This window comes from Leptodactylus fuscus, chromosome 7, assembly GCF_031893055.1.
Source record: "Leptodactylus fuscus isolate aLepFus1 chromosome 7, aLepFus1.hap2, whole genome shotgun sequence".
In the NCBI taxonomy this organism is placed as follows: domain Eukaryota; kingdom Metazoa; phylum Chordata; class Amphibia; order Anura; family Leptodactylidae; genus Leptodactylus; species Leptodactylus fuscus.
In genome coordinates, this window is record NC_134271.1 from 12,626,801 (window position 1) to 12,653,915 (window position 27,115).

General features: G+C 47.2%; 1 protein-coding gene across 1 annotated transcript in view; it reads left to right on the top strand.

Moving 5' to 3' along the window:
* The window catches only part of PDHX (pyruvate dehydrogenase complex component X), a 46,002-nt gene extending 28,629 nt beyond the window's left edge, over positions 1-17,373 (top strand). Inside the window, exons 8-11 of the mRNA XM_075281060.1 lie at positions 3,536-3,594; positions 7,903-8,061; positions 16,797-16,861; positions 17,040-17,373. Coding sequence (XP_075137161.1) covers positions 3,536-3,594; positions 7,903-8,061; positions 16,797-16,861; positions 17,040-17,304 — 548 coding nt within the window. The 3' untranslated portion in view covers positions 17,305-17,373. The remainder of the gene's footprint in view (positions 1-3,535; positions 3,595-7,902; positions 8,062-16,796; positions 16,862-17,039) is intronic.
* Positions 17,374-27,115: the final 9,742 nt, after the last annotated feature.

Genomic DNA, 27,115 nt, shown 5'->3' on the forward strand with positions numbered 1-27,115 from the left:
AACTCAAAATCGGACTTGTCTCTGTCTGTAAGGCAACCTGTTACTGCAGAAGATCTCCCCCACCCCACTGCTCTGCATCAAAAACAGTCACAACCAGGAAGACTTGTACCTTACAATATACATACAATACCTTGTATTCATTGTCAGAGTCCAACAAGACATTTTGTAGGTGATGTACATTCCCATGTGGTCTGTAACATGCCTAGGTAAAGGGAATTTTTGGCTGGACTTCCCCTTTAAGGTCAGAGAAATCTAATACCAAGGGAAAATACACACTTGTTTAGCAACTGAGATTGGGATCCTTCCCCTTTAATGCATCGGCAGTGCAGAATGGGTTAATATTAATTCAGATTTGTCCATATAGATTGTAATCCATCAGATTAATAGAAATCGGTCTGTTTAATGTGCCTGTGTAATCCGTGTGTTCGGCTCGGGGCTCGACCTCGCTGCTAATGGAAGCTTTAAGTGCGGCTATTTTCCTAGATACGCAACGTATTTGGTCACCGAGCATGGGACGCAGCCAATGTTCCCAGACTCCATGGAGCTGGGAGGTGTAATAAGAGACGAAACCGCGGAAACTGCAGGGAAATCCTATTCCGTCACCCCGCAACATTCCTCCGCAGTGTGGGCAAAACACATTCCCCAAAGGTGAGGCATCAGATTAGAGCCAGTGACGTTCCCCCTCGGATTACAGGAGCGCAAAATTAAAGGGAGGCTCCGGGGGAAAGTCATATACTGTGTTATGCATGGTGCAGGGCCCAAGGGGTTTGGGGTCCTAACTTGTGCTGTGCTCTGCCCCCTCAGGTGCTGCACTAGACCTAACATAGTGCGACACATTTATCAAGTTAGGGCACACACTATAGCAGTGATGGCGAATTTTTTAGAGACAGAGTGCCCAAACTGCAACCCAAAACCCACTAATTTATCACAAAGTGACAACACGGCAATTTAACCTTAATAATGTGCGGATCCACAATTGCACACAATTACAGACCTGCAAAGTATGGTCATATGAATGGGGCTTTATAGAGCTTTCTGCTCCACCGTGACCCCTACACAGTACAATCTGCTTCACAGTGACCCCCACACAGCACAATCTGCTGCACAGTGACCCCCACACAGTATAATCTGCTGCACAGTGGCCCCACACTGTATAATCTGCTCCACAGTGACCCCCACACAGTACAATCAGCTCCACTGTGACCTCCACACAGTATAATCTGCTCCACTGTGACCTCCACACAGTATAATCTGCTCCACAGTGACCTCCACACAGTCCAATCTGCTCCACAGTGAGCCCCACACAGTATAATCTGCTCCACAGTGGCCCCCACACAGTATAATCTGCTGCACAGTGACCCCCACACAGTACAATCAGCTCCACAGTGACCCCCATATAGTATAATCAGCTCCACGGTGACCCCCATATAGTATAATCAGCTCCACAGTGGCCCCCACACAGTATAATCAGCTCCACAGTGACCCCCATATAGTATAATCAGCTCCACAGTGGCCCCCACACAGTATAATCAGCTCCACAGTGGCCCCCACACAGTATAATCAGCTCCACAGTGACCCCCACACATTACAATTTGCTCCACGGTGGCCCCCACACAGTATAATCTGTTCCATGGATGGGTGCCCAAAGAGAGACACCTTTGCCATAGGTTCGCCATCACGGCACTATAGAAATAAACCCGCAGCAAATGTGTCTTTTGCTGCTGGTTTCGAACACTCTGCCTTTGCAATGTAGTCGGGGCCAGGTGCTTGGGAATTGCATCTGACTGCTTTGCCATGGGCAGGGATGTCCACTGCTGGCCCTTAGCCTATGGGTGTGTTCACACTGTGGTCTCCATTCAGCACAATTTCCTACATTGCTTGTGACCCACTCAGGACCCCCGCAGATCAGCTGGTTAAACAGCATTCAGATGATCACCACGATCTCTTCACTGACTTCCAAGCGCAGCGCCGTACATAGATAGTGGCTATGTTTGGTATTGCAGCTTGACCCTATTCACTTCGCTGTGGTATCATGTGACCGATGAACATGATGTCATAGGGACGAGGCTGGAACACATAGGAGTCCTGAAAAAGTGCCTGAAATTTAATTTCTTCTTATTGGCATATTGTGGGGAAAAAAATTCTGCATTTTCAAAAAAAAGAGATGAGTTTTTGAAAAATTGATGTTGTTTCTCCATAGACTTGTTTTTCCTGTGTTTCGCTACGTGTGGCCTTAAAGTTGTTTTCCCTTGGGGGGGGGTCACAAGGCAAAAATTAAAAAAAAAATTAAAAAAAATTTAATCAAATCAATTTTTTATAATCAATGTTACACAAAAAAACAGAACGAACGGGCAAAAACAAACACGCAAACAAAAGCACTATTGGTCCTGAAGGGGTTAAAGGAGGCGATTTTGTTCCTGGTGACTGAGTAGACCCCGCTGGCAGCGCCTACAAACCTTCTCCGGGCTCCCCGGGGCCCCCGCAGTCATTTATCAGTGTTTCTGAACAGGTCACTGGCTCGGGGGGGTGACAGCTCCTAAATAAAGAGGGCTTCCCACCCGCCGGGGGCTGGCAGCCGCGCTTCCTGGGCAGGGGGCACGGGCAGGGGCAGGATGTGCACAGCAGAGCGGGAGAGAGGACAGGAGATTATTAAATCAGTATTGTGTAACCGGACCAAGCAATGTTCTCTTCTGTAGAGATTAGAGATTACAGGATTAACCCCTCCGCCGCTGGAGGACGCCGCCACCGCCGCCTTTCGCTTCTTACGTAACGGACTGTCGTCTCCGGGGCAGGGACACAAGATTACTCATCAGTATTGGGAGGGAATTTTCGTTTGGGTTCCGACGCGTATTCCGCCTCAAAATCTGCACCAAATTCCTTCCCGAATCTGCCTCCTAATGGAAATCGAAGCAGGATACTAAAATTAGCGCAGTCTCGAAGACATACCGTCTTTTTATAGAAGTTTAAAGGGATTGTTCACTCTCTCGTGTATCACCAGACCAGACATGGCAGACATTGTGGTCAGGGTGGGAGGGGGAGTCTGGTATTACATCAGGGTGAGGGTGTGGGTATATTCTGTGTGTGAGTGTCAGTCTTTACTGCATCCATTGCATTCTTTTCATAAACTGCAATGCACCGGAAGTAATTGTGGAGGTTTTTTTTATTCATCTATGACTGAAGGATGATATTAAAGGAACTGTTCACGCCTGCTTCCCCCCCCCCCCCACCTATGAAGAGCGCCACCCCCTGTCGATAAGTTGTTCCCGATATCACAGCTCAGCTCCAATGAAGGGCACGGGCACCTGTGAACAAGGGTGGCGCTATTTTAGAAACTCTCCACAACCCCTTTAACATAGGACCAGCTTCCATAATGGCGGCCACGTATACATGAGACGCTTCAAACCAGGGGCCAATAAAGGCTGTGGCATGACTAATGCCTAATACATGGGTGACTTTATGGGCGAGGTGTGCCAGTCTGCGTATGACCTCACTGATGACATCACTAACACATTGTCTTTCTTTTTCCCCAATTCAGATAATATCAAGGTCTCTGTGAACGATTTCATCATCAAAGCCACGGCCGTCACTCTGAAAGTAAGTTTGTTCTGCGCACCAACTCTCTATTCCAATGGAAATTGGGGGTTACCATTCTCCTGATTAGTTGGACCCCCACAGATCAGACACTTATCATCTATCCTGTGGCTAGAGGCTGAGTATCTATAGAGGGAAACCCCCCCCCCCCCCCCCCCTAAAGGTGTTTTCTAGGATTCAGTTTGAGATCAGTAGGGGACCACCCGGGACTCCCGCTGAATAGCGCCCTGTTCTCTTCCCTGTGCTGATGATGTCACATGGTATAGCAGCAGCTCCATCCTTTTTAAGTGAAGGGGGCTGAGCTGTAATACCAAGCACAGCCACTAAACCATGTACGGCGCTGTGCTTAGTAATTTCCTGAACACTATGGTCTCTTCAACCAGCTGATCAGCGTTAGACCCCTCCGATCACATATTGATGACTTATCCTAAGGAGAGGTTGTCAATATACACTCACCGGCCACTTTATTAGGTACACCTGTCCAACTGCTCGTTAACACTTAATTTCTAATCAGCCAATCACATGGCCGCAACTCAGTGCATTTAGGCATGTAGACATGGTCAAGACAATCTCCTGCAGTTCAAACCGAGCATCAGTATGGGGAAGAAAGGTGATTTGAGTGCCTTTGAACGTGGCATGGTTGTTGGTGCCAGAAGGGCTGGTCTGAGTATTTCAGAAACTGCTGATCTACTGGGATTTTCACGCACAACCATCTCTAGGGTTTACAGAGAATGGTCCGAAAAAGAAAAAACATCCAGTGAGCGGCAGTTCTGTGGGCGGAAATGCATTGTTGATGCCAGAGGTCAGAGGAGAATGGCCAGACTGGTTCGAGCTGATAGAAAGGCAACAGTGACTCAAATAGCCACCCGTTACAACCAAGGTAGCCAGAAGAGCATCTCTGAACGCCGCACAGTACGTAGAACTTTGAGGCTACAGATGGGCTACAGCAGCAGAAGACCACACCGGGGGCCACTCCTTTCAGCTAAGAACAGGAAACTGAGGCTACAATTTGCACAAGCTCATCGAAATTGGACAATTGAAGATTGGAAAAACGTTGCCTGGTCTGATGAGTCTCGATTTCTGCTGCGACATTCGGATGGTAGGGTCAGAATTTGGCGTCAACAACATGAAAGCATGGATCCATCCTGCCTTGTATCGGTAACGGTTCAGGCTGGTGGTGGTGGTGTCATGGTGTGGGGGATATTTTCTTGGCACTCTTTGGGCCCCTTGGTACCAATTGAGCATCGTTGCAACGCCAAAGCCTACCTGAGTATTGTTGCTGAGCATGTCCATCCCTTTATGACCACAATGTACCCAACATCTGATGGCTACTTTCAGCAGGATAATGCAATGCCATGTCATAAAGCTGGAATCATCTCAGACTGGTTTCTTGAACATGACAATGAGTTCACTGTACTCCAATGGCCTCCACAGTCACCAGATCTCAATCCAATAGAGGAGCATCTTTGGGATGTGGTGGAACGGGAGATTCGCATCATGGATGTGCAGCCGACAAATCTGCGGCAACTGTGTGATGCCATCATGTCAATATGGACCAAAATCTCTGAGGAATGCTTCCAGCACCTTGTTGTATCTATGCCACGAAGAATTGAGGCAGTTCTGAAGGCAAAAGAGGGTCCAACCTGTTACTAGCATGGTGTACCTAATAAAGTGGCCGGTGAGTGTATAAACCTGGAATTTCCCTTTAATTCTAGGTTAAAGGACTTTTAGGTTTCCAAATGAATTTTGCAGCAAAATCTGCAACAAAATTTGCATTCCATACGGATGTGTTGCACTGATTCCCATGTAGCATGTTGCACATATTACTGGGCGGTGCACTACATGCTAGAGGAGAGAGGGAAGTTTGCAGCGTGCGCGGAGTGTGTGCAGGGCGGGTGACCAGGGCAGAGCATGGATGGAGATCTAATGATGTGTTGCAGTGTATTACATCAGGCACCTTGCAGCCTCCCTGATGATCACATGGACATCTGCTTGATATACAGTGCACCTGTCACCCGCAATTACCGCTTCCTGATACAGCACGGTATATCGGTACGACGCTGCGATCTGCGACCACTATGGAGGGATGGATTGATCTGGCGATCACGACACCCGGTACAAACTTGAACTGTGCTCACATTTTGCAACCTTGTGAGCCCTGAGGTGTCCGCAGCGTGTGAACCCCACCTAAGGCCAAGGCCCTAAGCGGCCGCAGCTGTATGGAGGCGAAATAATACATCCGCGCTTCAGGCGGGGTCTTCAAGTGACTTATTAACCGATGGTGGGGGCGGTTGTGATTGCCACTGACGCTGTAGTCACATATGTGGGCACATCGTAGGTTGCGGCCCAGGCTTCCCTGGCTCCTATTCATTAAATGAAACGGCCTGTGCATGAGCAGCACACGAAATCTATGCACGCTTTGCAAACTGGTGTAAATGATCCTAAATCTGGCGGGGTTAGTAGTCGCCCCCACACCAGGCTCCCCTTCCAGGAAAGTGGTGAAAAAAGTTGCACAAAAATTTGCATAAACTCAGAAAGCCGACATACAAGGCCTGATAAATCTCCCGCACTATGTATACGTGTGTGTATCATTACTGTCTATACGTATATACTTAGACACGGTTGTATTTAGCCGCCCAGCCGCGCACCGTGGCCTCAGCAGCTTCACCTGTTTCTGATTTGCCCCTTTTATGACCCGTGGAGCGGAACCATCTTTATAACGGCGGATTGTGGGAGTTGTAGTAGACGCACAGGTGGCCGCTCCCTCCGGGTAGCGGCGGATATTGAGCACATGTAGTGCGTTTCCTCGCAGCAGCAGCTCTCGGCCCCCACCGCCCCTCCGCTAGCAGCCGGCTAATGAGTGCCAGGACAGCGCGGCTCCTCTGCCCGTGTGTACTGGGTAGGAAAATTCATTTTACCAACATGAGGCATTTGACAGTCTGGAGGAAACAAATGGATTCCTTCTGCCATTATTTTCATTTCTAAAACTTAATCTTTGGGGAGTTCCAGTTGACTTGCTCTTTTGTTCGCTCGCTCCGTGCCGGCCGCACTATACCCCTCTGCTGTTCCTGTATCACAGACGCTGCGGACAGGGATTTGTCCATATGCTGCGGATTGTATCGGAGAGGAAGTCGCCAGCGCTGCGCTCTATAGTACAGACCTTGCTGTTATAAAACACGTTTTATAGGTTTTCTGTTGCATCCGGTTTGTTTCGTGAATTATGTAGGACTGAGGTGTGAGGTTTAGTGTACCTCATGCCTCAGAGATAATTACTGACGTGTCAAGAAATCCAGTCCCTGAACGGTGTGACAAGACCTATAACCACCAGCTGAACCAGTGTTAGACTATGTGTGTGTTAGGAGTGATAAGCGGATGCCAAAATCCTTCAGGCAATGCTTATCTTTGTAAATTTAGCTCAGACTGGAAAAAATCCAGTTTTTCCTTGACTAATCCAACATTCAGATGTCTGCTAACCGCCAAAGCCTGTAGGTTGTCACTTAAAGTAGAGCTCTCACCTCCTCCAACTCCGTACCCTTCAATAGGGCACGTTCCACTGATTCTGGGGCACTTGGAATTTTTTCTCTAGCCCCTACTGTTGCTGAAAAATCAGTTATGTTATTCACAGCACAAGTGTGCTCTCTACTGTTGGGTGGGCGGTTCCCAGACTACCTGCTTCAGGCTAGGACCGCCCACTACACTGAAAATAAAAGCGTTGATTGCTCGGGAACGGTGCGGGCTAGAGAAAAAATTCCAACTGCGTGGGAATCAGTAGAGTGCCGCCTATTGAAGGATGTAAAGAGGTGGAGGAGTTCAAAGGTCATCTTAAAATGGATTGTTGGCTTGGCACTCCCTATTTGTTAAAAAAAAGCATATCACAAAGTGTCCTCGTACTGGGACATACAGTGGTCAGCGATAAGGATAAGGCCCAAGGCTTTGGGCAAAGTTCTTTTTAGTTTAGTCCGATTTGACCAATAGTAAGCACAACTAATGTGAACATGAACATGCCCTTTAAGCTGACTCCAGTATTTGTCACTAGGCCTGTGTTTACATTACGTTTTTGGTCTGCTCCGGCGGCGGGAAAGCTCTTGGCGTACATGCTTAGTGTTTCCATTTGCCCTACAGAGGCCTAAAGATTGAATAATGGATGCGGCAGCAGACCATCCATCACAGGCCTCTGTTTGACGTACCTGTCAGGAGCTTCTCGCAGCCTATACATCACCATTAACGGAACGTGAACAGGACCTAACACAGTCTAGTAGCTGCGACTCTTCACGGACTCCATGTAAATGACGTCTTTCCTCCCATCCCCAGCAAATGCCTGAGGTGAACGTCACTTGGAACGGTGAAGGCCCCAGCCAGTTGGAGTCCATAGACATCTCTATCGCAGTGGCAACAGACCGAGGCCTAATCACTCCTATAATAAAGCAAGCCAGCAACAAGGGAATTCAAGAAATCGCCGGTACGGCAAAGGTAAGATGGCGCAGGAGGGGGGGGTCCGGCTGTCTGATGGGGGTCTCTGTAAGGAAATAATATAAATTACCCCCCTCCTATAGTGATATCGTAGTGAGGCGGATGGGAGCAGGGATGGCCAGAGGTTTCTGACTAGGCCTGAGGTCGGTCACCGTCAGCGCCGCTTGTGAAACTACAACCCCCAGCAGGCTCCATTCACTTCCAGTAACAGCATGCTGGGAGTTGTAGTTTCCCAACAGCCGGAGTGCCGACGGTTATTGACCGCAGCAGTGTCTTAAATGCAAATCTGAGATTTTGTGTTCAGGCCTTGTATCTGGACCCATGATAGTCAGTAGCCGTCCCTGTGACCAAGGGGCCACAGTGATTTCCCAGAGCCCCGCCACCCCATTCATGTCCTAGTGATATCCCATCATTGTACTGATGCTGGCTGCATTGTAATGTGTAATCTGATAAATTCCTGACCTCTGAGACCACGGAAGTGGAAGGGATTTCGTAGGGACTCACAGACCAGTGTTTGGTCTATGTATCATCTCGGGAACGGCCCTGCACATTATCGCACACCCTCTGAGGTCATCACTTCCTACATTATTTTTAGTAAACCACAATGACGCTATTCTGGACTAATTCAAAATCTAGATTTCAGGAAGGATAGAGGTTTTATGCTGTGGAACTACAAATACCAGCAGGCGTTATTCCAGTATTTACCCAATTATCTGCTTTTCAGGTCTGAAAAAGGGGATTAAAAATATATATACAATTACAGATCACAACTGGGCACTATACTGGTACATACATTACATTACTTATTCTGTACTGATCCTGAGTTGCATCCTGTATTATACTCCAGAGCTGCGCTCACTATTCTGCTGGTACAGTCACTGTGTACATACATTACATTACTTATCCTGTATTATACTCCAGAGCTGCGCTCACTATTCTGCCGGTACAGTCACTGTGTACATACATTACATTACTTATCCTGTATTATACTCCAGAGCTGCGCTCACTATTCTGCTGGTACAGTCACTGTGTACATACATTACATTACTTATCCTGTATTATACTCCAGAGCTGCGCTCACTATTCTGCTGGTGCAGTCACTGTGTACATACATTACATTACTTATCCTGTATTATACTCCAGAGCTGCGCTCACTATTCTGCTGGTACAGTCACTGTGTACATACATTACATTACTTATCCTGTATTATACTCCAGAGCTGCGCTCACTATTCTGCTGGTACAGTCACTGTGTACATACATTACATTACTTATCCTGTATTATACTCCAGAGCTGCGCTCACTATTCTGCTGGTACAGTCACTGTGTACATACATTACATTACTTATCCTGTATTATACTCCAGAGCTGCGCTCACTATTCTGCTGTTACAGTCACTGTGTACATACATTACATTACTTATCCTGTATTATACTCCAGAGCTGCGCTCACTATTCTGCTGGTGCAGTCACTGTGTACATACATTACATTACTTATCCTGTATTATACTCCAGAGCTGCGCTCACTTTTCTGCTGGTGCAGTCACTGTGTACATACATTACATTACTTATCCTGTATTATACTCCAGAGCTGCGCTCACTATTCTGCTGGTACAGTCACTGTGTACATACATTACATTACTTATCCTGTATTATACTCCAGAGCTGCGCTCACTATTCTGCTGGTGCAGTCACTGTGTACATACATTACATTACTTATCCTGTATTATACTCCAGAGCTGCGCTCACTATTCTGCTGGTGCAGTCACTGTGTACATACATTACATTACTTATCCTGTATTATACTCCAGAGCTGCGCTCACTATTCTGCTGGTACAGTCACTGTGTACATACATTACATTACTTATCCTGTATTATACTCCAGAGCTGCGCTCACTATTCTGCTGGTACAGTCACTGTGTACATACATTACATTACTTATCCTGTATTATACTCCAGAGCTGCGCTCACTATTCTGCTGGTACAGTCACTGTGTACATACATTACATTACTTATCCTGTATTATACTCCTGAGCTGCGCTCACTATTCTGCTGGTACAGTCACTGTGTACATACATTACATTACTTATCCTGTATTATACTCCTGAGCTGCACTCACTATTCTGCTGGTGCAGTCACTGTGTACATACATTACATTACTTATCCTGTATTATACTCCTGAGCTGCGCTCACTATTCTGCTGGTGCAGTCACTGTGTACATACATTACATTACTTATCCTGTATTATACTCCAGAGCTGCGCTCACTATTCTGCTGGTGCAGTCACTGTGTACATACATTACATTACTTATCCTGTATTATACTCCAGAGCTGCGCTCACTATTCTGCTGGTACAGTCACTGTGTACATACATTACATTACTTATCCTGTATTATACTCCAGAGCTGCGCTCACTATTCTGCTGGTACAGTCACTGTGTACATACATTATATATCAGGTGGTCACTCTGGTGTCTTCTCTTAGAAGAGTTTGGTGACCTCTATAATATGATGACCTCCTCCCTGGCAGGCCTGTAGGACAAGTTCCTTTTTGGAATATTTTGTCTGCCCCCCTCCCTTCCCACCATACATTATATTAGCTGTGAGCCCCCTCCATGATGTCACTGCATCTCCCCCTGCCCAACCCTCTCACCGCACCCATAAGTGTCTACTATGTCATCACTGTCACCTCTCCCCTCCTGGTGTCGTGGCTTGAGGAGATGGGATGTAGCACCGGACAACGCCTGGTCCTGCGGTCACCAACCTCCCTCGCCCACTGAGGTCCGCAGGAGCGACTGATAGAGCGCCACCAACCAACAAAGCCAGTGCAACAGGTGGACAAATTGCAATGGCAAATGGGTCACCTCCATACTGACCTCCCTATAGGTGGGGAGTATCCTATAGATATCTGTAACTGCTTCAGTTGGGGAAAACTCCTTTATAGTTACAGACCATAAAACCTACAGAACTCTATTACTTCTCACAGCTGGGGGTTCGCTACAGTTGTATCCTGTCTTGACAATCCGTGTGATAAAGACATCAGCAGCACAAGACTCTTATATCCTAATAATTTGCTACAATGTATCAGTCTGGAGTGCAGGTTGTTTAACTCGGAGGATTGTGCAGACTGGATACAATTGAAGCAAACCCTCAGCTAAGAGAGTCAGTAGGTCTGCACTGGCGTCCAGTTTGGCCATAGGGAGGAATGTTAGATTTTGAAGTCTGGTAATCCGCACGATTTATACTGGTTTGGGGAAGAAGTGTCAGATGGCAACCGAGCTGGTCGCTAGTGCTGCTAAGAATTTGCAAATGGTGTCATTTAAAGTAGGGGGCACTAAAGAGCCGTATACTATATGTGGGCCCACTGGGAAGAGCAATATACTGGGGGGTATTGGGCATAGAATAATACTATATGAGGTAGTCACTGGGGAGCATTATACTGTATGGAGGCCTGTAGGGAGCATTATACTAAATGGGGGCTTTAGGGAGCCCGTGGGGCAGCATTATACTGTGTGAGGGCCCATAGGGCAGCATTATACTGTGTGAGGGCCCGTGGGGCAGCATTATACTGTGTGAGGGCCCATAGGGCAGTATTATACTGTGTGAGGGCCCGTGGGGCAGCATTATACTGTGTGAGGGCCCGTGGGGCAGCATTATACTGTGTGAGCGGCCACAGCAGAGTAAATGTTTTTGCTACTAAAAATGTGTTGTGTCTCCTGGGTATTCTTGAGTGCTGTGTATGATGTGCGGGTTCAGCAGCAGCGGTATATAACACACACACAGTATATATATATATATCCGCCTCCCTCCGTCCTGTGTACCTCTGCTCTTTGCCGCCATGTGATGCCCTTTCTCAGATCTACATAATAAATGATGGTAATAAAACCCGGCGAGCTGACAATCGGCTTGTGTAAGAGCCGCGCCTTCACCTGGAGCCGGCTGCGCCCAGGCCTCATGACTGTATTTTTGTCCATTTTCAAAGGCTACAATCTGTACCTCTCCAAATGGGCGTCCGCCCCGTTGCTGCCTCAATAGCTGCCATGCTGGGACACGTTCAAACAGCATGTGCCGCTCCGCCCGCACACTCACCCAGGGCGCACACTCACTCGCTCCTTCCCATTCATTTCAGTTGCAGCTATTTTGTGCTTTTCCTTTAAGCCAAGATTATTTTGTGGAACGTCACCACAGGTCGGTTATTCCGTAATCCGGGAAAGCTGGGTGGCAGGCGTATTTACCAGATCTAATGGTTGTTTTGATGTAATGGTTCACAAAAATTTTGCTGCAAATTTAGACACAACAGCAGGCAATGCCGCAGCAAACCCAAAATGTGCAATTGTTGGTGCAGGTTTGGTTGCAAATTTGTTGGAATTTTGATAGAAAATCTGCAGCGATTCCTACAGTCCAGGTCTCCTGCACCTGATGAAGAGCGCCATAAAGCTCCTAATACTAGAGCGCCTGCACTTGACAAGTATCCAGATGATGCATCGAGGGACGCCAAGCCTGACGCCCGTGACACATTGTCTACATTGCAGATATCTAAAGCCTCAGTGTACAGGGAGATTCCAGTCATTCCTAGCATGAAAACCCTTCACATGGTGCAGTGACCTTATGTTCTGACCTCTTAGCACGGTCATTGGGAACCTTCCGGACCACCCGCCGCAGAGGACACAGAGGGCCTGTCCTGGATTGGCCAGTCAAAGGTGAACAAGTAGAATTAAGTGAATGTCCTAAAAATATAAACTAGGGACCTGTTGTAGGGTCAGTTGACCTTCCTCCATGAGGGTCCCGAACCATCCACTGAGGGTGAACAGTATTTCCATCCACTCTGGTCTTCATGATCGGAGAGAGAACTTTTAAGGGTGTTTCCATTTTTTTTTCTGGTGTGGTGGTCATTAACCAGGACCCATGGCCTCTCACTCAGTATCAGAGGGTAGGGGTCCCAACTTCTACACTGACATACCAGTGGTTGGCCTTATTGACTATACTTGGGGGTGCGGAGCTTAAGGACTCTCCTCCGTCTACATCCTTAATCTCAAGACGGTTTGAACTTTACCGATGGTATTCCCAGGTTGCATCCACAGAACGGATCGGTAGTTGGGAGCTAAGCCAAGGGTCGCCACCAACAAGAGAAGGTCCGTGGACAAGGTGGTGGTGTTGTCAGGAACAGAGCCGACTGCAATCCAAGGGCAGGAACGATAGCCAAGAACAAGGCCGAGGTCAAGATCGGAGTCAATCAGAAGATGAGACCACAACACTCCTTGGCTCCCAGTGCCATCGATTATGATCCAGGGGATAGTAACTAAAGATCGGACCTGCCCTCTACCGGATGTGGTCATCATGGCCACTCACTAAGATTAATGGGCCCATATTCCATCACTGAAGGGTCTCATATCGTGGACTCTCAGCAATGTTATGGTCTGACCTTCCGGAAGGGTTATGGACACCTACCAAGAACTGTGACCACTTGGTGCCAAGATGGAGAGTCCCATTCATTGAACATACCAGGGTTAACCCAAGCCAGGGTTATAGCCTATCAAATTGTAAGACCTCTATAAACCCATTGATCAGTGGATTCCCCATACTATGGCCTGTCCTACCAGAAGGGGTCTGCCCATATCCTGAGTCCCCCCAAATCGGGGGCCCCAACCAACGTCATCAACCACAAATGGATATGCCTAGTAAAACCGGCAGCAATACGACCTAAAACAATAAAATCTGACGTTTGCATAAATCTCAGCGCCCCCCGAGCTCCGCTCCATCTTTATATCTGTACGACTAATGCACCATTCCATGCACCCCCACCAAAGTTCACATCTTTTGGGTCGTACCATCAATTACATGCAGATCTGCGTCGACGACGTGGATCTTTAGAGATGGTTCAGTCCCGTATAATATGTCGTAAAAGTCAAGTATGAGAGAAGAAAAATGGTCTCGGCCCTCATGTGATTTCTCAAGTTTCCGCTCCAAGAACCAAGTAAAATAAATGCTCCATTGTCCGGGCCGGGAACGTCTTGGGTGATAAATTCAATAAGCGTCCACTTCTGCTGCGCAGCCAGGAGCAGGAGATGAATACACCTCTGTATTAGGAGAATCCTGATCGGATGATACCATGTGTTACTATGGGAGGGATGCGAGGAATTCCCTGTAAAACCAGATCAATGGGGACCTGTGTACGGCCAAGGAATGTGCCCGTCACGTAACATTATCAGACTGGGGTTAATAAAAGCCACGAAGATGGGGCCTGAGGGGCGCTTGCCTCTGTTGCCCTATTTGGCCTTTGTAAGGACATGAGGTCACTCAACTTTCCACCTTGTAAATCTGTATTGTTGGTAGGTTCCAATTTCTTTCCCTAAGTGTCAGTCTACACTGTAGTCTAGCATTCTATTCGTGAACCAGGAAGGTTGGGATAAGCTAGAGATCCAGCTCCTCTAGGGGCGTATTAATGCGTGCGTATGGTGGGGTCAGATCTGGGATCCTAGTTATATGATGACCTCTATTATTATGTGTCCTCACTATATATAGATATAATGATATATAAAGCGAGGGTGGAGTCTTGTGTTATATATGGAGATGATTTGCATTAATCATTATTATCACTAATTATATTATATAATATAATAATTCATCTCCGCGCTGTACAAAAGATTTTTGTTCATAAATGGCAAAGTGATATGATATTCCCGATACAGCGCCACTATCATTCATAGGTCGCATCTGGTATTGCAGCTCAGCTGCTTTAAAATAAATCAAACGGAGCTGCAATACCGCATAGAACCTGTGAGCAAGGGTGGCGCTGTTTTTGAATTGCAGCAGCTATGGTTTTCTAATCCTGTATAACATTCTTAAAGGGCCTGTATAGGTTTGGTTTAAGTCTGTAAGGCCGACCTTATGTAGTCACAGTGACTGACTAAATATCCCTCTCCGAAATGTAACCCATTTGGATACAGAGGGCGGGGCCTAATACTAACAGTCACTGGAGGTGACGCGGACACAGGAGCCAAGGCAGCGCCACCTTCAGGCCAGGGAGTACCTATTTGTAGCCCCTCTAACCTCAACTTAAGTGGGTATGTAGCCCGCCTCTGCCCATATTGCCCTATTAGGGCACATCGCTATTAAAGGGGGTGTCCCCACTCAGGAGTCCCCTCTATTCCAGTGTGAGCTGCTAAGTCAGAATGGCTGCTGATCGGGAGGGTTCGACCTGGCAATATAATATTTTGTTGTTTGCTATTGTACAGTTACTCCTGGCAGAATGGCAGAACAGTTGTTTGCTATTGTACAGTTACTCCTGGCAGAATGGCAGAACATTCTCAGCAATGGATGGTGCAGGGGGTGCAGGCTGCTCCTTTTTGTTCACGCCATGTGCTGTAGTTATAATTGGGCTCCCTAGTAACCAATCTTTTAAATGTTCAATCTAAGCTTTCTCAAGTCCTGAACTCAAGGTAGGTTTTGCATTGATTTGCGGGGCCGCAAGTAGATTCATGGAATTCACATACTGACATTGTCCCCCCTTAAGGGTACACTCTACCTAAACATTACAGAACAGTACCTTTAAGGAATGCTACCGTGTAATGTGAGCTCATGTATCTGGTGCTCGGAGGTGTGGACCTCGGCGGCGGGGGAGCTGTTAGCACTCCACACTTCACGCTGCCATGTTAGCGGCAGCCGTAGCACCATGTTTAACAGATGTAGCAGCTTGACCGAGTCCCAGAGCAACAGAGCTTAGTCTGCGACTGGCGCCAACAGCTGCCAAACCCCCCGCGTTTTATACATTGTCAGGATGAGACATTTGCAGAGTCGAGACATTTTGGGCTCTATAAATAGTGACACAGATGTCACCTCGCTGATTACTGGTGCGTCACCGCGACAGATGTGTAAGGCCGGGCAGGGGCCGGGTGAATGTACACTTGCTCACCTGGATTTGTTGTGTTCATGCGCTGATACAGAGCTCCAAATCCCCTGCAGTGACCAAAAGTCAAAGAGACCCCATAAAAAATTTATATAACGTGTATAAGGGTATTCCTATCTGAAGAACGGGGATGTCTAACCCCTGTCTCAACTGTGCTGAGCGAGGACAGGTGGCTCTCTTCATTCACTTTTAGCAAGCACGATTGGGTCTCCCATAGAAGTCAATGGAGAGAGCCGCACATGCACAGCTCTCTTCATTCACTTTTAGCAAGCACGATTGGGTCTCCCATAGAAGTCAATGGAGAGAGACGCACATGCGCAGCTCTCTCCATTCACTTTTAGCAAGCACGATTGGGTCTCCCATAGAAGTCAATGGAGAGAGACGCACATGCGCGGCTCTCTCCATTCACTTTTAGCAAGCACGATTGGGTCTCCCATAGAAGTCAATGGAGAGAGCCGCACATGCGCGGCTCTCTCCATTCACTTTTAGCAAGCACGATTGGATCTCCCATAGAAGTCAATGGAGAGAGTCGCGCATGCGCGGGCACCTTTCTACTCACTGTAATCACAAGACTGGGGATCCCGGTTTTCAAGCTGAATGTAGGTCTTGGAGATGAGACGCTCATCCAGTTGGTGCCCCCATTGTTTGGGATCCAGTGATTCTCAGTCCCATCCAAGTGAATGAGACTGAGCTGCAACATTGGCACAGACCCTTTAGGCAGATGATCGGTGATCAAATTCCCCCCAATCTGTCCATCAATATTAAATTTATAGAGAACCCCTTTAAATTTTTATTGAAATTTCTAACCCATACGTTGTGTTTTTTGTCTTAGACTTTGGCCCAAAAGGCAAGAAATGGAAAACTGTTACCAGAAGAATACCAGGGGGGGTCGTTCAGGTAAATGTCTCCAGATATTGGTTCTGGCTCCTTTAAAAGCTCAAGAAGCATCAAAAGTTTAGGACCACGACAACGTACGAACCGCGACTGACTGTGAACTTGATGGATAGATTTTGTGTCTCCATGTTAATGATGTTTTTTTTTGTTTTTTCCCCCCCAACACTATTGGGGCGCGCAGCATCTCTAACCTGGGCATGTTTGGCATCACGGGGTTCAGCGCTGTCATTAACCCCCCGCAGTCCTGTATTCTGGCGGTCGGCCGCTCCCGGACTGAGATCGCCATAGCTGAAGACGAAGAGGGAAACCCGGAGATCTCCAAGAAGGAGCTTCTGAATGTTACATTGTCCAGCGACGGCCGCCTGGTCGACGACCAACTGGCCTCCATGTTCCTCGACCGCTTCCGATCCAACCTTGAGAACCCCATTAACTGCGCCCTGGTGTGAGCGAACGCACTTTATTTTGTGATACGGTGACCCCCGAGCCATTAATAAAGCAGATTAACTTATTAGAAAGCGCGGCGTGCGGCTCTTAATATTCATCTGAGGCCTACCAGATTTACAGGCCCAAAGCCTGAGGACGGCATTTCGGTACAGTGTTATCATGGAGACAATAGGGCCGATTTGTGAAGTAGTCTAGGCCTTGTTGTCAAGACCGACACTGGTATAAACAAAAAATCCAACTAGCTGACGGCCGCGCCCCATTCTGGGCACCTTAAGACGCCAGGTGCGACAAATATCAGAATAGGTAAAGTGTAATTCTAATAATTAGGCTTAGTGGCCAGAGTTAAAATTGTAGGATATAGAATTAAGTCTAACGTAAAAACTTGGTTTACAATTGACGTCATTTTTTTGGTGACGCATTCCCTATAAGAACAGACTGCACTGCTACCTTCTCTGCTGAAATACTCAGTGCTGCTGTTTCTATTTCAGGTTGAACGTGCACGCTTAGCGGCCAAGTCATTGTCCAGTAGGACACGCATAACCGGGGTGAGATTACTGGGACTTGTAGTCCCACCGTGAGCGTCCTCTGGGGTGTCTCAAGGGGGCGCTTGCTCTAGAGCCCACACCCCGAGTCCTGGCTGATGTCTCCATCCATGTGGAATGCATTTTTACTGTTTGACTTAGTACAGATGCCGCGCTCTCCTCAGCTGCTATTTTTACCATCGGCCTGCTCAGGAGAAATTCGCTCTCTGGATCGCTGCCCGCACTTTACGCTGAAGTCATTGTTTGCAATATCCAGGCGGTGACCTCAGTGATGGACACTTCTTCTCATTCTTTCACTTCATTGGGGTCGGGAGAAAAGATCCCTCGAATTTGGTTACAGAATCATCTGCTTTTATTCCTTCCAGGAAACAGCGCCTCACTTATCCACAGGGCACAACTGGTATTGCAGCTCTGGTTTGTGTGAATAAGGCAAAACGGCAATAGCAGATACAGTGGACGGACGGGATAGGCCATCCGTATCTGATCACCTGGACGCCGCACTGATCAGCCAAAGGGGCCCAAAGCAGCTCTGCTCCTATTTAGATTAAAGGGGCAGAGCTGCAGCTCCATCCACTGTGTAATGGTGGTACTGCACTAGATAGGTCATCCATATGAAAAACCAGAAAACTGCTTTAATGGGGGTGCCAGGAGTCGGATCTGATATTGATGACCAATCCTAAGTGGGGGGTCCAAACCCCTGATCCTTCACATTGAGGGGGCCCGTTCGCTTGGACATGGATGCTTATATCTGGTATGGCAGTATATCTCATTCACTCTTTGCCATACTGATCTGGGACGGTCCTGGAGATTGAACCCCCAAGTACTGATGACCATGATTGTTGAAGTCCACTACTGTCTGGTGATATAACCACGTGCCGTTCTGAAAATGGTCGCCACCTCTGTCCCTATGGATAAGTCTTATATAACCGTACTGGGATTGCAGGTTATATGCTCTCCAGACAGGAGCGTCGCACACCGAGCGCCTTGTCATTCGCTGTGAAGATCTCTGTGTCTTCATGGAGTTGACTAAATTATTGTCAGCTGAATCCATCGCTATCACCCTCCCGGCAGACGCTGCGGACAATGAGGCCCTTTCATGTCTTGTGATATCATGAGATGTTAGAATGAAATCTGTGAAGATTAAAAAATGAAAAATAAACAATAAAAAATATCAAAAATAATATAATAAATACAAATATTGGGCAGTGTCGCAGCCAACTCATGCGGGTCTATGATGCTTGGAGTGCAGGTCAGTCGACCCTCCTCAAGGTGATCGTTTGCTTGTGGAAAGTCGCCATATACGGGGCCAATTACTTTCGAAATTTTGGTATTGAGTCTCATTAAGCCCCGCCCATTCTAATTTCTTCCGAGGCCTAGAGACGTTATAACACGGATAAACAATGGAGTCTCACAAGTCTTCTTCTGTGTCTCATGGAAAGTTCTCCGCTCCTTAATCCTCCTGTTTATCTTTTCCTGTTGCGGAGTCATTTTCCACTGGATACATTTATATCATCTGACAAATCCAGCGCGTGATTCAGCTCTGCTACATCTACCAAGACGAGGCGGCAGCTGAAGAAAGACACAGGAAAATTCCTTTCATTCAAGATCAATGGGGCCAGATTATAGATTATCAAATATTCTGGATGATCAGATTAAAGGAACTTCTCTATCTTAAAGGGGTATTCCCATCTAGTAAATAATAGCGTGCGCACTACATCTCTTGCAATGCACTACAGCAGAGCTTGCTCTCTATATGTCCTTCAAGGGAATCTCCAGGACTCTAGTATTGAAAGGCCATCAATATCGTTGAGGTCTGGACCTGGCCAGTCAAGGAGCTGAAGGGATCTTATCCATACCTCATTACTCATGTACACACAGCGGGTTGTGGTCCTGCGGTTTATCCTTTTTAAAGGGATCTTTCACCACCTCCATCTCTTTGCATCGTGTAACAGGCGCGGCTCCACTGATTCTGGCGCAGTTGGAATTTTTTCTCTAGCCCCCACCATTCCTGAGCAATCAATGCTGTAAGTTTCAGCACCCGATATGCTAATTTGGCTCTCTGCAGTCAAGTGGGCGGTCTCAGACTACCTATACCAGCGCCCATCAGACATAGCAGCACTGATTGCTCAGGAACGGTGGGGGCTAGAGAAAAAATTCCAACTGCGCCAGAATCAGTGGGAAGGTGCCTATTAAAGGATGGACAAAGGTTGGAGATGGTGAGAGGTCCTCTTTAAAGGTCGGACCACCACTTTAACCAGGAGTAAGTTGCAATGAAATGTAACTTAATTTTGCATTGGTTCACAATATGGCAGCCTCCACGAATAGTGTGCCCCTGTTTCGGCCTGGTTGGTTGCACAGTTCCCATCCTTTCGTGGTGTTTCTATTGTGTCGGGGTAATTGAAAGACATTAATGAACTTTCTTGAAACAATAGCTGGATAATCCTCATCGTCGGGAAAACTGAATGAACCGGTTCGACGACCGACCTGTATCCTCCCCGCCATTGGCACTTGAATAATTTGCAGGCCGAGTCTTGTTACATGATACAATCTCTATGTATTAATGGATAGGCGTTCATTGAATATGGATGTGCAATCTGATGAACCGGAGTTACCGCACCGCTCAGGGAGAGGCCGATGCCAACCTTATCGCGTCGGATCAGAACAGCGTGGGTTCATGCAGGTCAATGCAGCCATGATTGCAAGAGTTGGCCATCTGATGAATGTTGCTACATGTCCGTGCGCTTTCAGGATCCATGAGGTCCCCCAGTAAAAAAATGAACCTTGAAAATGACAAATTTGCAAATTCCATAGCTGGCCAACAGGATCTGAGAGCGATTAACAGACAACTATTACCGTAATCCAAAAAAATGGCCGAGGGTGCATGTCATTGTAATAGGAGAAGTGTCTATTTTAAAGGGGTTGTTCGGAATCATAAAAGCATTTCTGCTTTTTATTTCTAGAAACAGCGCCAAAAATTTCCATGAGCTGTACCGCGGCTCAGCCCCATTGAAGTGAATAGGAATAAGCTGCAATACTACACACAGCCTGGGAAAAGGGGTGGCGCTGTTCTCAGCAGAAAACCTGGAGACTGGAGACTTCACTGATTCCAGCACAGTTGGAATTTTTTTCTCTAGCCCCCAGCATTCCTGAGCAATCAGTGTTAATAGTTGCAGCACCCGATATGGCTTTCTACTGTCAGGTAGGCGGTTCTTGGCTCGAGTAGATAGTCTCAGACTGACAGTAGTGAGTCTAATTAGCATATTGTCTTCTAAAACTATCAGCACTGATTGCTCGGGAGTGGTGGGGGCTAGAGAAAAAAATCCAACTGTGCTGGAATCAGTGGAGTGGAAGGCCAGGGTCATGGTTCTCCGGACTCATTGATGTGTAGGTAGACTAGCCTGTCCACCTTTTATAGTAGATCTTTCATAACTATTTGCATAGATTCCACTCCACTGATTCCAGCACAGTTGAATTTTTTTCTCTAGCCCCCGCCACTCCCGAGCAATCAGTGCTGATAGTTTTAGAAGACAATATGCTAATTAGACTCACTACTGTCAGTCTGAGACTATCTACTCGAGCCAAGAACCGCCCACCCGACAGTAGAAAGCCATATCGGGTGCTGCAACTATTAACACTGATTGCTCAGGAATGCTGAGGGCTAGAGAAAAAAAATTCCAACTGTGCTGAAATCAGTGAAGCGCCACCTATCGAAGTATGCAAAGAGTTGGGGTTGGTGGAGATGGATCTTCTTTAATGGTATGCTTGATCGGTGTTCTAGTCTTCATACATCTGTTTAGGGTGCCCCTTTATAACGCACATCAGCTCCCCGAGCCCCCTTCCCTCCCCCACAATTCTATATTAAATCTGTATCTGGCAATAAGGAGGCAGACAGCTGTGGTCAGAGGAGGAAACCCCCGAGAGCCTCGGCCTGCACATGTTCCAGCTCCAGACTACTCATCTCGGGGCTGCGGAGTTTCGCTTCCTTGGATACGGTTTTCAGTTTAGAAACATTTCTTTGTTATGCGGTTTTACATCATAGAGCTCCGGGATCCACTGTATACAGTAAGAAGGTCTCCGAGGGACAATACGGATCTGTCATGCTTCTGAGGGCCGATTACTAAATAATCTCTGCATTCCATCAGCGTTATAATATGGCATCCATCCCGGCGGTGATAGTCTGCAGGCATCCAGCCCCGAAGCCCATCCCGTCCCTCGTATACCGCAGCCTATTCACTGACCCTACAGGAGCTGTGTGCGACCAAAGAATCTCGTGAATCCCACTATCTGTGTATTTGTCTTACTATATGGCCGGACGTCATCACAGTCTCTCTGCTTTTATCTGTCTTGAATCAATAAATTGCCTTCAGATCATTCAGACAGAGCCGGATTGTTAGCTTTTGGGTCGAGTCCTGTTTGTATCTTCGGCCCATTACATAAAATATAATCAGACTAGTCTGGCGCCAGATATGTAACGGTATACGTGTTCAGAGAATTCTGCTGTGGTCGCTGTTGGTTCTAGAGTCTTCTCCTTTACCCCTTAAAGGGAGTGTGTGACTAGAACCCAGCATATCACCCCAGCCCTGCAGATAGATAGGTTAAGGTTACCTGAATCATATGCTGTTTTCCCCTTGTGAAACGATGCCTCCGTTGTCGAGATATCGCCGTTTTTGTAATAAGCAAATGAGCTCTTTGTAGTAATGGCGGCGTCCTTGTTGTTCCAAAGAGCTCATTTGCATATCGAGAAAACAGCAATATCTCGGCAATGGAGGCGGCGATTTACAAGGGGAAAACACCGTTTGATTCAGGGGAGCCTAACCTATCTATGTGCAGGGCTGGGGTGATATGCTTGGGGTCTGGTGACACTCCCTTTAAATCTCATTAAAGGTCCAGATCTTAGAACTGTAATATAATCCTTAGAATGTGGTAGAAGTTATGGGATTCCCATGGTATTGGTGATGGTTCTGATACTCTGTTGGTCTTAGGACTTCATGATTCAGTCCCTAGATGGAACCAGACCCATTGGAGTTACTTGGCAGTATAGTGGATATGGGCAATGACAACAGTAAAAGTTTCTCAAAATGGACTGTTGGGGGCAGCGTAGAGAGAGGAGCCCGGTCAGGTTAGGTATGTGGGTCTATATTATGGTCCCAACCTGACCGTGGGTCTACTGACATGACTTTAGGCCCAGACATTACACCCTTATTATGGGTACACTACTGCAGAATCCTGCCATAGATACCAGTGCAGCCTGTGACTGCCTCCCATACAGGTCCTGGGTTCAAGACCTGGTAAAAACAAATTCTAAGGAGAAGCTGAAATATAAGCGGCCATCCCCCAAGTACCATTAGAGTGGACGGTATCTCCCCTCCAACATCCCGTGACCAAAGCCAATCCACATTGGAGATCAGAGATCACAGCAGAGTCCTATGTAAGACTCTACAGAGCAGAGATCCGCAGTGCGCCCCGGGTGGCCGACTCTGAACCTGGATAAACTCACGGTCACCCCCACAGACATGTACCGTGCACCTAAGCATTGTGTTATTTTTATATTGGTCTACACCCAGGTTGCTTCCTAATTACCTCAATTAGTCCTGTATAATAATTAATAATTACACATATTTCATAATTAATGACGGTAATAACATCATACGTCTCCCTAAATATGAGGTCGATTCTACCCAACCTAAAATTTCATCATATTACTCCTAAAGCCTCATAGACGGAAGCTAGAGGATCACGATTGAGACTATGACGTGTCCGGATAGATCTGGGTAGGTTATATCATACTTCAGAGCTGTATTCACAATTCTGCTGGTTGCTAAAGGAAACAGTCGACAACCTTGCTGACAGACACGCCCCTTAACAGCTTTAAGTATCAAGTGAATAGAATGTTGGGAGAATTCAGCTCTGAAGCTCGCAGAATTGTGAATTCAGCTTTAGAATATAGACAGGGTCAGTACAAGTTACGTAATACGCTATATATTGTATTAGAGTTGGGGTCTGCTGTGGAACTACAACTCCTAACATGCCCCATTCCCTTCCATGGGAGTTCCAAGAACAGCAACACAAGTATGCATGCTGGGAGTTGTAGTTTCACAACAGCTGGAGGGTTGATCTGTATAAGGAGATGAGAGCCCCTCACTCAGGAGCTCCAAAGAGTGTTGGAGGACCCAACACCGTGTAATGCCCTGTTTTGCCTGTGGGAGTGCTGCAGCGAAACTAGATACTTGCTTTAAAGTTCCTTTCAAAGATTACAATTGGTTGCTGAGGGTCCCTACAGCAAAGTGACCCATGAATAGCTTATTTTTGAGGTACCCTTCTAAGAAAAAGAGATGGTCCAAAGTGGACAACCCCTTTAAGTGTCTCAGAACGTAAATTTCCTGTAATAAGAAAATCATGCTGTTTTACAGGATCCTCATTTGCAGTTCCAGAGTATATGGCTGTCTGCTGTAATTATCCGTCTGACATTTCTGGGTATCGAGCGGAGTCATTGATCACCCCATTAAGGTCACCCAGGCAAAAACTAATCAGGACAGATATGAAAACAATCTGTTATTAGTAAATGCGTCGGCCGCGCCACTTAATTACTCGCATTTTATTCCGTCTCCGCTGGAGACTATTGACAACTCCCCGGTTTATACCTGCGATAGTGTCATAGACGGCGGGGACAGACTGTGCAAATAATATGTTATATGGAGATTTAAAGGGGAACTCCAGGCTAAAAATATATAACCGCTGGATCCTCACCAATGGCACGGGGTCTACATTTTTGTGATCACTGGGGCTCCAGGCTTTGGACCCTTGTCAATCATTAGGAGCCATTGGACATTGTTAGACCTTATAGGGCCGCGGCCCATTGGCGAGTGGAATAGTAACATCTGAATGTTAAGGTAGTCACGCGTTTCCAAGAGGAACAATGGAGGTGCAGATGTTACGAATGCAGAATAATATGTAGAACAGATGTCTTTGTGACTTCCTATTGTGAGACACAATGTTTGTGAAAGTAGATAGTACAGAAATGATGTAGGGAAGCGGATGTGTGAAGCCACATTACTGCGGGGACGTATGGCGGCGAGTGGTAAACACGTCCTCATCTCTCTGGGGTACTGGGCCAACAATTATTTGCAATGTTGAGCTGTGAAGTTATCGGGCCCCGGTGCAAAGTGCGTAGCGGGCCCCCAAATACCAGGTGCCATTGCTAGTGTCTGCTTATGTGTCAAGGAGGCCTTTAGGTGAGATGCTCCTTGGTGACCCCTGCTGTGTAATATACTTGGTATGACCCACTAAGAGCAGTGGGGGATGGGTAGCCGACAACTATCCTCGTCCCAGAACAGGCCCTTTTACCAGCTTTATCCTGACATCTGTACTACATCACCTATAACCGCCCCAATACTACCCCACATGGATGATGAGACAGACCTGGATCGGTGAGAAGATTTTCAGATGTGAATGGAGTTGCTCTTTAAGAAAATAAAATGGATGCCGCTATCACCAGCATGATTGGCGCCTATTAGTGAACTGGGCCACAACTTCACTTGTGGCAATGGCAACTGGGTCAGTTACTTTAGAACAGGCAAAACGCAGCCCATGTTCAAATAGTACCGAGCCCTCCAGCACTGCTGCCTTTAGGGGGCCCTACTGGATCCCCTACTGGATCCCGCTCTTGCTTGCAACCTCCTCTTCTCTCTTTATCCTCCAGGGGGCACCCATGAGCCGCACATTACGTCATCGCAACGTAATATCCTCTTCCCTCTTCAGGTCCCATTTAAGGCTGAAGAGGGAAGAGGAGGCCGAGACCAGGAGAATCGGTACCGCCGACCCGGTAGACCTTCTACATTGTGGCCGTGGCCTACAAGCTAAGGACCGATACTCAGCACAAAAAGAGGGTGTGGCTTACAATACGCTTTTCAAAAGTGGGCGGTCCGGTCTGGTGAGGGGCGTTAGGCGTGGTCCCATGGGGCAAGACTAAGAGTTGAGTTGGGTTCACACAATCCCATCCTCTTTCCTATTTGGGACAAGCTGTATTCTTAGGATTGTTACTGACAATTCCAGACAATCCTCAAAAATCTAGGACTGTTGGGAAACAGTACAGTTTATATGTGACAGAGTACAAGATGGCTGCCAAAATACAAAGATGGAGGACTTAACTCTAACACATGGCAACACCCATCATCATGGCTACCACTTTGATGGTTTTGGCAGCTTTTAGCCACAATCCTATAGAAGGCCGCAGTGCTTCCCGTTACCTTAGGGGCAGTAGCGAGGAGCCTTATTATATCCCTGGTTTTTCGGCTTCTCTCTTACACAGTTTGTGAGCACTTTACTTCTACCCCACAATTACGCCGCCGCGCTTCTCTCCCACATGTAATTACCAGCCGTCCCTGTGATGGAGCGGACCCGCCCATTCCTCGCCGCTGTCCATATAGCTGTCACATTTCCACCGACATTATTACATTCTACATAATTATAGATTTGCGGAGACATCACATCCAGATATGAAATGAGACCCGTCTAAGTCTCCAACATCACAAGATGCCAATAGACGGAAACCGCACAGAGAAGAAGACGAGGCCTCCATGTTGTTTCCAGCGCTGAATTACAACACGTGATGCTTATATCCCTGGCACGGACAGGCAGAGTCCTCGCCAAAACCAAACTGCTATTATTATACTGTGGGGTCTCTTCAGACGCTAGGGGAGGTGATCAAACATAAAAATAATGGTACTCACCTTCCCTGTGCTCCGGAGCCTGAAGTCAGTGACCGCTAATAGGGCCGCAGAGGTCGTGTACGTGTAATGACGCTGATGTGGCCCCTGCAGACCTATCAGAGGTCTCTTAAGCAAAAGCGCTAAAGAGAACAGAGCAGGACATAATACTGTGTGCAGGGGTCACTATGGGGGATAATACTGTGTGCAGGGGCCACTATGGGGCATAATACTGTGTGCAGGGGCCACTATGGGGGATAATAGTGTGTGCAGGGGCCACTATGGGACATAATACTGTGTACAGGGGCTACTATGGGACATAATACTGTGTGCAGGGGCCACTATGGGGGATAATAGTGTGTGCAGGGGCCACTATGGGACATAATACTGTGTGCAGGGGCCACTATGGGGGATAATACTGTGTGCAGGGGCCACTATGGGGGATAATACTGTGTGCAGGGGCCACTATGGGGGATAATACTGTGTGCAGGGGCCACTATGGGACATAATACTGTGTGCAGGGGTCACTATGGGGGATAATAGTGTGTGCAGGGGCCACTATGGGA